At 36.1% G+C, this 14,623-nt stretch overlaps 1 protein-coding gene across 1 annotated transcript; it reads left to right on the plus strand.

Annotated features, from left to right (window-relative positions):
* Positions 1 to 7,280: 7,280 nt before the first annotated feature.
* LOC146167475 (uncharacterized) lies at positions 7,281 to 11,888 on the plus strand. The gene is made up of 7 exons (XM_083390867.1): positions 7,281 to 7,425; positions 7,604 to 7,689; positions 7,772 to 7,870; positions 8,015 to 8,186; positions 8,607 to 8,692; positions 8,989 to 9,087; positions 11,686 to 11,888. The coding sequence occupies exons 1-7, from the start codon at positions 7,365 to 7,367 to the stop codon at positions 11,806 to 11,808; spliced, it is 726 nt and encodes a 241-aa protein (XP_083246993.1). The 5' UTR covers positions 7,281 to 7,364; the 3' UTR covers positions 11,809 to 11,888.
* Positions 11,889 to 14,623: the final 2,735 nt, after the last annotated feature.

Consider the following 14,623-nt stretch of genomic DNA (forward strand, 5'->3'; position numbering starts at 1 on the left):
CCTAAACATAATAGTCTTAGTTGGAAACATTAAAATTTTACTTTTTTACTAAGGATATATACTTACTTTCATTTTTTTATTTCCCGGCAGGTAATTGCGCTTGAAAAAAAGTTTTGCGCGGATACGTTAAACTTGGACTATCTTTTACTTAAACTCTACTTCTAAAAATACCTTTATTAAATGAACTAACGCTGGGGCCTGGGATTGGGATACGTGCTTAAACACAATCTTGGTAAGTAACAAATCACATTGTAACATTTTGTAAAAACATCTTGTAAATGGCATTGAGTGTGACGTAACATTGTGATGCAACACATTGTAAACAGAAAGTGAACATTTTAACAGTTTTCCACTAGTGAGGTTTGAACTCACGACTTTTGGTTCACGACACCAGTTCTCTACCACTGAGCTAAAGCGGGGCAACGTTAAATCGCTCAAATTTCATATTATTATCATCACCGACTGTGCGAACATCTTGCCACACACTTACATCTTACATCTCACAAACTTTCTCTTTTATTATGTAGATGAGGAACTGCGACACAATTAAACTATATTAACCCATAAAAGCAGGAATTATGTCACAATGCCCAATTGGATCAGCAGCAACTTTTATCGCAAATTGTCCATTTTTTTTATTCATTGTTAGGTATTAAAATAATTCTTATAAAACATTCTTTTCGTCAATTCATGACGTCATTTTTTTTTCTTTTTTGTCTACAGTGGCCAAGCAAGATGAAAGAAAATTTTATGGGTCCGCGGTAAAAAAAATTTAAGAACCCCTGCATTAACCGGTTATGGCGACTTACGCTACTGGCAGCATGGTTAATTACACGTGCAGCCCACTCTTTTCACCGTTTGGATTCCCTAGCATAATCACTTGCACGACTGGAACTTGGTCAGACACTGCAATCAGTCTCTGCTTTTATGTAGATGAGGAACTGCGACACAATTAAACTATATTAACCCATAAAAGCAGGAATTATGTCACAATGCCCAATTGGATCAGCAGCAACTTTTATCGCAAATTGTCCATTTTTTTTATTCATTGTTAGGTATTAAAATAATTCTTATAAAACATTCTTTTCGTCAATTCATGACGTTATTTTTTTTTTCTTTTTTGTCTACAGTGGTCCACGCAAGATGAAAGAAAATTTTACGGGTCCGCGGTAAAAAAAATTTAAGAACCCCTGCATTAACCGGTTATGGCGACTTACGCTACTGGCAGCATGGTTAATTACACGTGCAGCCCACTCTTTTCACCGTTTGGATTCCCTAGCATAATCACTTGCACGACTGGAACTTGGTCAGACACTGCAATCAGTCTCTGCTTTTATGTAGATGAGGAACTGCGACACAATTAAACTATATTAACCCATAAAAGCAGGAATTATGTCACAATGCCCAATTGGATCAGCAGCAACTTTTATCGCAAATTGTCCATTTTTTTTATTCATTGTTAGGTATTAAAATAATTCTTATAAAACATTCTTTTCGTCAATTCATGACGTCATTTTTTTTTTCTTTTTTGTCTACAGTGGTCCACGCAAGATGAAAGAAAATTTTACGGGTCCGCGGTAAAAAAAATTTAAGAACCCCTGCATTAACCGGTTATGGCGACTTACGCTACTGGCAGCATGGTTAATTACACGTGCAGCCCACTCTTTTCACCGTTTGGATTCCCTAGCATAATCACTTGCACGACTGGAACTTGGTCAGACACTGCAATCAGTCTCTGCTTTTATGTAGATGAGGAACTGCGACACAATTAAACTATATTAACCCATAAAAGCAGGAATTATGTCACAATGCCCAATTGGATCAGCAGCAACTTTTATCGCAAATTGTCCATTTTTTTTATTCATTGTTAGGTATTAAAATAATTCTTATAAAACATTCTTTTCGTCAATTCATGACGTTATTTTTTTTTCTTTTTTGTCTACAGTGGTCCACGCAAGATGAAAGAAAATTTTACGGGTCCGCGGTAAAAAAAATTTAAGAACCCCTGCATTAACCGGTTATGGCGACTTACGCTACTGGCAGCATGGTTAATTACACGTGCAGCCCACTCTTTTCACCGTTTGGATTCCCTAGCATAATCACTTGCACGACTGGAACTTGGTCAGACACTGCAATCAGTCTCTGCTTTTATGTAGATGAGGAACTGCGACACAATTAAACTATATTAACCCATAAAAGCAGGAATTATGTCACAATGCCCAATTGGATCAGCAGCAACTTTTATCGCAAATTGTCCATTTTGTTTATTCATTGTTAGGTATTAAAATAATTCTTATAAAACATTCTTTTCGTCAATTCATGACGTCATTTTTTTTTTCTTTTTTGTCTACAGTGGTCCACGCAAGATGAAAGAAAATTTTACGGGTCCGCGGTAAAAAAAATTTAAGAACCCCTGCATTAACCGGTTATGGCGACTTACGCTACTGGCAGCATGGTTAATTACACGTGCAGCCCACTCTTTTCACCGTTTGGATTCCCTAGCATAATCACTTGCACGACTGGAACTTGGTCAGACACTGCAATCAGTCTCTGCTTTTATGTAGATGAGGAACTGCGACACAATTAAACTATATTAACCCATAAAAGCAGGAATTATGTCACAATGCCCAATTGGATCAGCAGCAACTTTTATCGCAAATTGTCCATTTTTTTATTCATTGTTAGGTATTAAAATAATTCTTATAAAACACTTCCTTTTCATAAACGTGGTCTTTGCGAATATCAACCTTTTGGATTTTAGGAATAGCCTACTGACATTCTGTAATTTAGGCATCAAAAATGCCAAAGCAAGCTAAATCTATCGCCAAAAACACGACGCCCTTTTTATAATCCATAAAACACCTTGACTTTTCGACAACCTATTATGTTTGGGTAACTGGCATCAATTCAGGGAAGAACTGTGGCCTCTACAAATAAGCAATTTCGTTAGGGCAAAAAAAAATTCAAAATTTCATGACAATAAAGTTAAAACATAGGTTAAAATAAAAATGGCCCTAATTATGAGAGTATGTAAATCTGTGAAACTGTGAATAACACACCCAAGTTAGGCTAATTACAAATAATCTATGGTAATTTAAACCGTTTTCAGCAAATAGCAATTCAAATTCCAATAAAATTTATAAGAAGTACAAGTGAATTCGCACCTTAATTCATTGCCAGCGAAAATGGTTAAGTCCTAAACCCTGATATTCGCAACAAAATGTGAGTTCAGATCACTAAGTGTATTCCAGAATCCGGCTTCGACTCTACAACTATTTTACATAATTTAGCCATAGGTGTGTCATGTAATTTATCTACCCAAAATACATGTTTGTAAAATTGTCAACAGTCCTGAAACAAATTACAAAAACTAAACATAAGAAAGATAACTGTTTCACCTTTGCAAAAAATTAGACTTTTTGTCACAAAGCTATTCAGTAAAATCTTCCAAACAAAGCAATTGATTAAAGTTTGAGTCAAGTATTTGTCCGAACGACTTTATTCAGTTAAAGTCGTTTTGCCCCAAATAATATTTATTACAATCAAGTAATTCAAAAGTGCCGCAGAACGTTTAGGGCAGGGGTCAGCAACCCCTGGAACGCGTGCCACAAGTGGCACGCGAGATGATTTTTCAGGGCACGCCAAATGATTTCACACGCACAAACAAAGTGAAACCATCACATCACTACTACATTATTTACATTATCATTACATCACTAATTTCGATTTGCAGTGTGCGTGTCACAAATTATTGTCTTAACTGTTGTATTTAACATTATTTTTTGTGGACGGTAAACTAATTGGTGCTTACGACTAGCCGTTCGCATTACGTCACAATGCCTAAAAGTGGCGTGATGTTTACTGAGTTCAAGCCACTGATATCTATTCATAAAAGCTTTAAGGTAAAACAGTTAACTGATTGTTAACACTTCTAGGTATTGGCTGAAAAGCGTCGAAGTATATTCCAAAACAGCGGGCAGCACAGTATTGTGTTCGTGACAGTTCGTTTTTTTTCAGCAGGGTTTGGGTATATTACAAAAAATGGCGCTTGTCTACAATCCTATAGGTATACCAACACTAACGAAACAAGGTGTTAAAGGTAAAATTGTAAGGTAGGCGTAAATATGTAAGAGTAAATATAATAATAATAATATTGGACCCACCCAAACCCAAACTCTCACCCTAACCCAAATATTGGCAATATCTGTTTTGTAATAGCTTCTGGTAAACTGTCATCAGATGGAAGTGTTGCAATTTCAGCGATCACAACAGGCCCTTTCAAATCTAGTTATATCGTTGGGTACGGTTGTACTGCTGGAGATCTTGTAGGTGCCCCTGGAGGCAGCTTAGGTAGTAACCTTTGTGTCGAAAACAAAACTTGGTTTTTCAACGGAGACAAGTTACCAAAGTGGGTTAGAAAAGGCATACTTTAACATAGTAGGCAACCTGTAAGGCTCACCATACCATGCTCCTGATCAATTGCTTGCTTTTTTTGTTGTCTGCAGTTGTTGGCGTGATTGAATGCTGCGAATGGCCCTGGACATCTTTCGATGAGTAGGTGACGATGACGTCATAAATATTTTCCTGTACTGTTTTCTTTGATTCTATATTTACTCTATATTTTATTAACTTATAAAAACTCGCATATTGAATTTGTACAAAATGATAAATTAATTTGCGCGCCACTGGAATAAATTTGGTAACTCATTTAATATAATTTCAATAAAAATATTGAAGCCATATTATTTGATATAATCGACATTTCGCAGTTTATAGACGTTTCAGAAGTACCTCATTACCTCATGCCTTCATTAGTGTCACACAAAAGTTACTTTAATATTCATATTTAATACCGATGTTGCCGTAGTGTATTTTAATTTAGCTGTGTTTAATTTAATGATATAATCCGAAATGCATATAACATTGTGCCAACGTTCGTTATCGATTATATTGGTTTTAAAATATATATCACAGATGTTATTCGTCGTTTAGAATTGTAACATGTATTCGCGGTATGTACACGGAATAAAACATCCATTTTGTGACTGACCACTTTTAAGTCGTGGAAATTTTATCATTGCCATTTTGCGACTGCAAAAAAACAACTAATCTAAACCAAACGATGCGAGCTACTACCGTTTCAATTTTAAAGGTAGTTTATAAATCCAACCAATGCCATTCAAAACGGCAGTTCTTTTTACATGTTTCCATGTGCGAAAACCGAACGTCTGAAGTTTCCATTATCTTTCAATATTTGGCAAGCAAGGTAAACACATATTTTTCTACATTTGATGAGAATAACGTACACAGCTTCTCATACAGATTAAGTCGTCATTGGAGCAGCCATACAAGTGATGTTTTAATCAAATTAAACACCGTGGTCAAACCCCGAGCTTTTCGGCCACCAGTTAATTAATGAATGGAAGGTACGAGTATGATACAATAAAAGCAGAATCATCAGTAAATCACTAAACTTTCATCTGTTGAGACATCCTCGCACTGCCAGCTAAATACAAACTATGTGTGTTTTGTTGTCCAACTGCCAATACCTTTCGCTTAACGAAATACATTTCATATAGATTTGTAATCTTTAAAAAAATAACCGTGAAACACTAGTCTGTTTGATGCTAAACTTACCTGCATAGTAAACAAGCTCTACAAAATGTACTCTTACAAACGAAACGCATTATTACTTTTATACAAAAATATATATATGTATATATTTTGCCATGCTTGAATGAGTTTTATATAACCTTTGAACTTGAAACAACTTACAAAATTGAACTTTTATAGGGGCATTGAAATAACAATCTCAAGAAATTTGTGCGTCTTTAAACTTGTGTTTGTTCTTTCCTTGATGTATGAGCTTTATTGTGGTGTAATAACTTACAAGCCATTTCTTAACTTTTTGGTTTGCGGCCAGATTAAAAGTATAAAATGCACTTATAATGAGAAAGTCGCCGGATACGGCACGAAGTTTGGTAAAACCCTGTCATCCACTAAGTACTGTATGCACTAGTTTATTGACCATTGCGTAATTGTAACACCAAATTTAGTTTAACAGGAAAAACGTGCTTTGAGGCACCATGCGCCATATATTATGTCGCAATTGTCAGTAGAAATTTCTTGATCATTGAGGTTATATTAGGACTGTGATGACAGCAACATAAAAGCCTTAGTTGCATGTCGACGAATAAATGCTTTCGATTCATTTGAAAAGAGTCAATGGGAGTGATTCATAAATCCATCAATAAAACAAAACAACTTTTCTGGCTAACAATAAATAGAAAATGCCACAATATGTCGGAATTAATTATACAAAAAATAATGCGGCAAACCGGATCTGCCAAATATTTGAACGTGTCGATCAGTTTTATGTAATTGGCATGCAAAGCGTGCTTGCAATACGTGATGTGTATTGCGAAAACACGATTTGCCAAACTGTATAAGGCAAATTTATCAATTGACTTACACGGATGACGGATGTGCAAATCATGACAAAACGAAATATATTCCGACGGAACGGATAGCCACAGTATTGATCGTGCAAACGCAAAATGTAATTATATACAGGCCTTTAGGGTTTATTTTGAAAAGTTGACAGTGTCAGTCAGCATAACTTTTTTATTTGAAAACAATTCATAAATACTTATACTGAACTCTTGCATAAAAGTCTTCAATGATAGCCTACTGACATTAGAACTTTTAGATAACGTTCGGAGGAAAGTTCGTATGAATCAAGCTATAATAAAGAAACTTCAGCAAGTCGACCAAGCAGAGCAATTATAGTCATTTATAGGCGAGACATTTAACAAGGTCACTGACAATAGAAGGACACTTTTTGCTTGCCCCGCAGAAAGATAAAAGTGCTTGGTATATGTTATCAATTTATCTCTGTAAAAATATAAATGACAATATTATGATTTACGTTACTTTAGGCTTGTTGTAATGCAAAAAACGCGTTTCAAAACCTATTTAAGTTTGTTCAAGCAAATAGATTTTAACATTTCAAACTAAATTATATTTATTGCACAATTTTCTTATCGTTGGTAAAATAAGTTCGTTCATAAAACATTCAGTTCTACCAGTTTGCGCGTCATCTCGAATAAGATTCAACAGTTGGTAACCATGCTTTCGCACCTCATTAAAAAGTTCATGCGTCTATTTAAACTGGCTGCTTATTGAATGTAACAAACTTTCTTCACAAAACGCGATGCGTGCAGAATTTTACTGCTTTGTCCTTACGTCACATCACAAGTGTTGCGTCATTGGCAGGAAGCTCATAGGAAGTAGTCATTAAAAGGGTCGGTCACTTGTTGGATCGATAACAGAGTTTTGGGACGCTTACAACACAACTGGAAGCCATGAGTGGAACATGGGTTTATCACGTTGTAGTGATTGCAAGTTTGTTTTCGTTCGGACAAGGTTGGTGTAAATAAAATGTTATTTTGGTGTTGATATTTTAGTGCTTATCTTTAATGGTAGTTAAAACCGCTGAAAAGTTATTTAACTTAAGCCTAAAGTTTATTTAAAAAAATACTTTATTGATTCTATATCTTCAATTTTTTTCGCAAAATAATATTGTTTACTTTATTTTGCACAGCCATATTTTGCTGGCAATGTCAAAATGCCAGGGATATCAACGATTGCAACGAAAGGGGCAGTTTGAAAGAGTGTCCCGATCACCAGGTACTTTCTGCTCACCTTTTTAGTTAAATGATGTTTTGGTAATATAAAATAAAAACGTAATTATTTTACTTATCTTGCAAAGGACACGTGCGAAACGTACACTTTCCGAAGTGGCCTGATGAATCCAACTTACACCATCAGTAAAAAGTGCCGAAGCTTTTCCTCGTGCAAAAACAAACAGGTATTTATAGTTTTATACGCCTAAACGTTGCCTTGGAACACAAGCTGCTTCACTAAAACCAAAATCCCACATTTTAAACCAAAATCCCACAAATTGTACGTGTATAATCTAATGTACATCGTCGATTTTATACGCACATTACAGAACCGACTGAAAAATCGAAAGGAATCAGGTTGCAATGATGACAAATCTATTTCCTACTGCGCCTGCTGTTGTCAAAGCGACGGTTGCAACGTCAACTCAACTTGCAAAAACAAGGCGAATATGACGCCCAAATCGCGCATAGCCTCCATCGAAAAAAGTGGGACTAGAAATGGTACGTTTTAAAAGAGAGACTCTGTATACTTTTTAGTCCGTGTTTCGTCTGACTAAAACCGTTTCAGATACGATTAACCAGAGTTAACTATGGAACCTTAGTTTATACGATGACTATAAAAACTAAATTAATATAGCATTTGTCTATAATCTACTTTCTAAAAAAGCGCAACAAGGGCAAACTGCAACTGTTACAGGATGGCTTTGTGAACAACCAGTAGGCCTACACACGAAATCGCTATAGGCTTAATGTTTTTTTTTTGGAACGTGATTGCATCGGATTGAGTGCTTATAGATGACAACAAATAAAAATATTGGCAGTTATTAAAAAGTTGTATTTACTTTTAACGTTAAACAAAAAGAACAGTTCTTGTTTTATTAAAATCGAAATACTTAAAAAGGTGATTTTTGTTTTACCCAGGTAGCATGTGCTGGCAATGTCGAAACGCTGCAAGCATAGCGGATTGCAATGCAAAAGGCAGCCTGGTACAATGCCGCGGTTTCCAGGTAGGCAGTAAAAAACGGTAACACATGTTTGACCAGATAACCATTAAACACCCGCTTCACTTAGTTTTACATTACTCGTGGTTTAGGAGATCTAGGTTTATACCACATATCGTATTACAGACGCTCCAAACACAGGAATTATCGTAATTTTTGAGCGTGAAGAGTTAAATAAATAATTAATCGAACATGGGTGCTTAAAATCAAGTTTTAAGTTATTCATATATATGTATATATATAACACAATGAGCAACACAAAGCAAGTGCATCCAACAGTTAACTTGCTTTCACTTTTTCAGGACACTTGTGAGACGTTTGTCTTTCGACGAGGCTTGACCAACTCTATGTACAAGGTTGAAAAAAAATGTCGCGCCGCGTCATCATGTCGTGCCAAGCAGGTAGGCTATAAGTCTAAACCAGTGGTTCCCAACCATTTTTGCTACATTCCTCCCTTTGCTCATTTTTGAACTAGTCATTCCTCCCCATAAGACGAAAAACAAATATAACGCAAAAAATTGTGGCAATTTGAAATATCAATTTATTTCACATTACAACTCAATGGGAAATTTGCTCTTGTTTGCGCCCTAAAAGTAGTTGTATACGCGGCAACGCAAGTCATCCTCAACACCAAGTTTATATTTGGTTTGCTCTTAATCTGTTCCAAAGGTGAACCGGATCTAAATTATAATGGACGGTGTGCATCTTGGTTATATTGTAGTTTAGTTTTATAAAGTATAACTAACTATTTACCATATAATGTGCTTATTCGGTAAGAATTAGAATTTGTACCAACAGTCTAAATCAGTGGTTCTCAACCTTTTTTAGCTTACGGACCGGTAAAATTTCAAAAAAAGTTTTGCGGACCGGTGGACCTTCAAAAATCAAAATCAACTCAAAATGTGATTACGACAAAAGTATATGCAACTTAAAGCAAATAAGGGAAACGTCAAAAAAGCAATTTGCTTCGGTCATTTTGATATCATAGGCGTTTTACGTACAACACTTTTGTGACGAACAAGAAAGTCCCAAGTAGACTATTAACGTTATGTTGCGTCACAAAGCAGCAAATTACGGAACTGTCGAAGTTCTACATTTAATGGACAAGCTTTTAACATCTTATATAAAATTGTAATATATTTGGCGGACCGGCGGGGAAGTTGATGCGGACCGGCACCGGTCCGCGGACCGGCGGTTGAGAACCACTGGTCTAAATGCGTCTACAATTGTATGACAATAGGCTTAAATCTACCAGGTTATTTTAAGGGCAACATGTTAATTTTGTAATTTAAAGGTGCTTCATAGATAGCCAACCTACAATGAGGAATTTATAAACTCAAACTGCTGATTGATTTCGATTGCTCATGTGTGTCATCGTGAATAATGTGAGAACCAGTGATTAGACCAAAAAATGTAATTTAAATAGGTCAGTTATTGTCCCGCTTTCATTCCTAATAAGGATATGTGAAACAGAAAAAGATAGTTGAAAAAACACTGGCCTAGCCCATGAGGCAAATAAATATTGACATGCCTATATTTTACCTGATAGGAAGTTATCTGTGGCCAACATAATGGACATCCCTAACGTATATACAAAAATATTCTAAACACATTTCCAATGTTAATTTTTTTTACTGTATTTATGAAATTCCTCCCCTGAACTCATAAAATTCCTCCCTAGGGAGGAATTCCTCCCCGGTTGGGAACCACTGGTCTAAACACTCTAAAGAAACATAATTTTTAGGCGTACGGGTGTGTAATTATATCATTTAAGCTAGTCTATAAACTCGCAGCGATCGAAATAAATTGTTGATTTAGTTAAAATTATTAAAAGTTTTAATTTAAAAGGAGAAAAAAACGCTAGCACATTTCTCGTTAAAAGGGCATTTATCAAGATTGTTTTGGTAAATAAGTTGTGTACACAATTGACTCCACAGCTAATATAATGTAGAAAGCTGGTTCTTTTTACATTACGTTTACCCTTTTTTAACTTGGAGACGTTGTACCCTGATAAAATAGCGGTATTGTTGTTATTGACTTTATAAATTCGTCGAACTTGCATTTTATGGAGAACCGGAATTCAACTTAATGCGCTACCCAGGGGGGCAGGGAGAAGATATAAGGGTGTAAAAATAGCTTTTTGGTCGTTTATAGGCAAAATTAGGAGGGGCTATGGTAATCGGGGCCAACTTGACCAAGCTGGATACCCAGTATCAAATCCAAACTTTTTCTAAATCAACAACACGACTTTCTATAGCTTTGTCTCAAACTTTAAAAGCATGATAAATCCGGCGAGCGCACTACACTCCTATATGAAGAATTACTGCCATGATATTGAATATTCTTTTAATTGGTACGTCTTGCCGAGATGTCATGAAAGAAGGTAAAAGTCACATCGCGCAAACCTTACAAAAAATGCGCTTTTTATAATTGGCAACCTTTCACGTTAGCTTCGTTTATTAATAAACGACAGTTCTTCGAAACTTTTAATCCATGCCAGCTTCACAAATTAGTTTTACACTTGCTTTTGGGAAACCGTTAACCATGATTACTAAAAGTGTTACCACTTCCACGAAAAAAATGCTGGCAACACACAATTATAGATACAAATCAGCAAGGTAAATATAAAGCCTAATGTTGAGAGGGGTTGGGACCATTGGAGTCACTGGTCTAGCATATAAGCCGTTTCAGTATCGACGTTTTGATGCCCTGGTTTGATCGGTGCCATTGGTGGAGACGGTGTTTCGGCACAAGGCGGTTTGGGTTTTAAATTATTTAGTGAAGAAGTTAGTTGTGATGTTTGGGGTTAGGTAAAGTACTTTAGACCTCATTATGACAATTAAGGTCTTATTCGGATTAAGTCCTTATTTATTTTGACTAATAGTTTTTTGGTCGTATTCCAATCTGTGTTTTATTCCGACTCTTATGTTATTCTAATATCGGTATTTTTTGTCAGAGCCCAAAATACCAAGCCAAAACGGTCTATTTTTTGCTTACAGGATCGCCTGCTGGAACGGAAGACAAAATGGCATTGCAACACCGACAAGTACAAATCCTTTTGCAACTGCTGTTGTCAAGGAGACAACTGTAACCAGGCCGAACAATGTATAGCCGCTAACTAATAATGGCCTTAATGTTTTGTCAATTGAGTCGTTTTTTTCAACTGTAAATATACTGCCAGTGTTAAAATACATATTGTCAATAAAACATGTGATCAAATACTGTTGTGAAGTGGAAGATTTACTTACATTATAGGAAAATATATTTACAGCTTTAGTTTTTTATTGATAATTTATGCCAGTTAACAGCTCACTTATAAAAACTTACATAAAGAAGTACGCCTAGTTAACGTTTTGTTTGATCATCAAAACAGAAGTCTCAGTCGATCGGGTGTAGCCTACGCAATTTTAGCTATTTCGCTCATTTTGTTAACTCCATTACCTAGAAAGTTGATATACCAACTGTAACAAAGGCCTACATACATCTTTCTTGAGCGAACTCGTGAGCAAATATGCAGCTGAAATCCAGTCTTTTTGCGCAAATCGCAAAAATTGCTTCATTTGGTAAAAATTGGCAAAATTTAAAATTATATAGGCTCACTATGTTGAAAATGAATAAAATATATTTGAAACGTTCACAATGATATTTACTTCTGTATGGGCTTTAATATTCTTACTACGTTTCATTAAACTAGACTAAAGTTATTAAATTAGGCTACTGAATTTTGAAATGCGACTCGCGAGCTGAAAAGTTTGCCCAACCCTGATTTGGTCTACCACTAAATTTGTAAACGCTTACAGTAACAAGTAGAACAAAAGCTTGGTTAGTACTTGAAAGACCTAAACAGGAATTGCACTTTATGTATAAACAAAATTGATCTTGAATCTATATTCTAGACTAGAACAGCGCTTTTTAACTGATGTGCCGCGGCGCACTACTCGTGCGCCATGGTTGGCAGGTGGACAACAGTTAAAAAACTTGCAAGAAATTCAAAAGAAAGGATTTATCGGCATCGGCATAACAAAAAAATTGCGTGCGCTTCGCTCGCCATGTGCGCCGCTATATGTTTAGAAGTTCACAGCTGCGCCATGATTTAAAAAAGATTAAGAAACTGATCTAGAATCTAGACCAGTGGTTCTCAAACTTTTTTAGAAAAATTGCGCAACGGTCCCTCAACAACCTTTTAAACTGCTCACGGTCGCTTAAAAATATACACAAAATAACATTTGTTTTTAAAGGTATCAATGGAATGGGTGCGCTTGCTTTTTTGCTATCAGCTCGGCTATGTTAACCTCTAACGAATCACTTTTTTGTGTGAAGCAATCACGAACAGTTTTAAAACCGTGACCGTACAGCTCACAGTGACAGCAGCAAGCTGTAAAAACGTAACTCTCATTAGCACAATCTAATACTATGACTTCACAATGGACAATTCAACTAAAAGCGCACAATGACGTGAATGAACAACTAATCAGCTTGCTTTGGAAAAGTAAGTTTCCTGTTTTTTTTTTTGCACAAGTGGTTTTCTTCTTCAGGAGAGTCGTTCTGATTTTTTGTTAGGTGCTTCGCGGTCCCAGAAAATTGTGTCGCGGACCCCAAAAAGACCGCGGACCCCAGTTTGAGAATCACTGACCTAGACCAAGTTTAATAAACGTTTTAAGAAGCTTTAAAAAAAACTTAAGTGCTGAAAGTTTAACAGGATCAATAACGGAAGCAGTTTTTTGTCCTTCATTTACTATGCAAAAACATGAATCTTAACTGAAAACATGTCGCTACATATAAATTTTAAGATTTTCAAGAAAGGTAAAACGGTCTCGCCTCCCCTGTGGCCGATGAATGTATATTTTGCTAGTCTTTGCGTTAGAGAATTATCCAGGGTAAACTATTATGTTTGTGATGTCCCACAGCATGGAATAAACGACCAAGCCATCGATAGCAGCCTAAAATAAATTAAAGTAGTTGTTTAAGCCTGCGATGCGAGGTATTTTCTACAGAACTACTACAATATGCCCATCAAAACTAACATCAGAAGACTACATTTTTACAAGTTATTTCTCGCTACCACGTTAATATGACCGATGCTGTCAGATTAGCTGCCTTTGTTACTTTACCACAATAAAAAGCATTTACTATCCAACAAGACCGGGCTAATTTATGCATGTTGGGCAAATAAAATATCTATAGTATCAGGCATCTCTAATTTCCGCAGGCAATTTCGCTCAAGGAACAAATTTGTTTTTTTGTACGAAAAACGCGATGATAAAATCGAAAAACAAAAATAGTCACAGCACAAGAACAAAACTGTAACGAACGCCGCTTGACTGAGCTAGCTGTTTAGCTCCAAAGTGACGTAAAAACGGTGTAAGGTGGAGGGGTGCAAAGTGGAACACAAACAACACCGGAGAGTAAGCACGATGTGGGACTGATATAAAAAACATCGAAAGCAGTTGCAAACCGGATTCGATCCATTTTTTGAAGATGTTCTTAATAACGATTTACTACACTTTGGTCGCTAACGTCATAGTTTAACAGTTTAGTTCGACTTAAAAAATGAAAGTGTGATGATCTGCGCAAGACCTTTTTCCAAGCAACGTTCAAAAACATTCCCAATCACTTAACATACGGTGGGACATTTTTTGCACAATTTAAAGGTAAACACGAGCTTATAACTATAAACAGTTAGGAGCCAATCTCCAGCAAAATAAAGTGTAAACGTTTTGATAACCTGAGTTGGAAGTCGTGAGCTGTAAATTGTCTCGGACAATGGGAACGCAAAATACAGGTAAATGACCGGTTCATACGTGTGAGTTAACCACTTTGCAGAAACAAAGGCCCGAAAACGGGTTATGGAGAGACGACTGGCGTCGCGACCTGGCCTCATATAGCGGCAAATCCGTAATTGGTGAGCGAAATTGCGCTATCTGGTCGTGATTTAGT

This window comes from Ascidiella aspersa, chromosome 1 (assembly GCF_963924565.1).
Source record: "Ascidiella aspersa chromosome 1, kaAscAspe10.2, whole genome shotgun sequence".
Lineage (NCBI taxonomy): Eukaryota > Metazoa > Chordata > Ascidiacea > Phlebobranchia > Ascidiidae > Ascidiella > Ascidiella aspersa.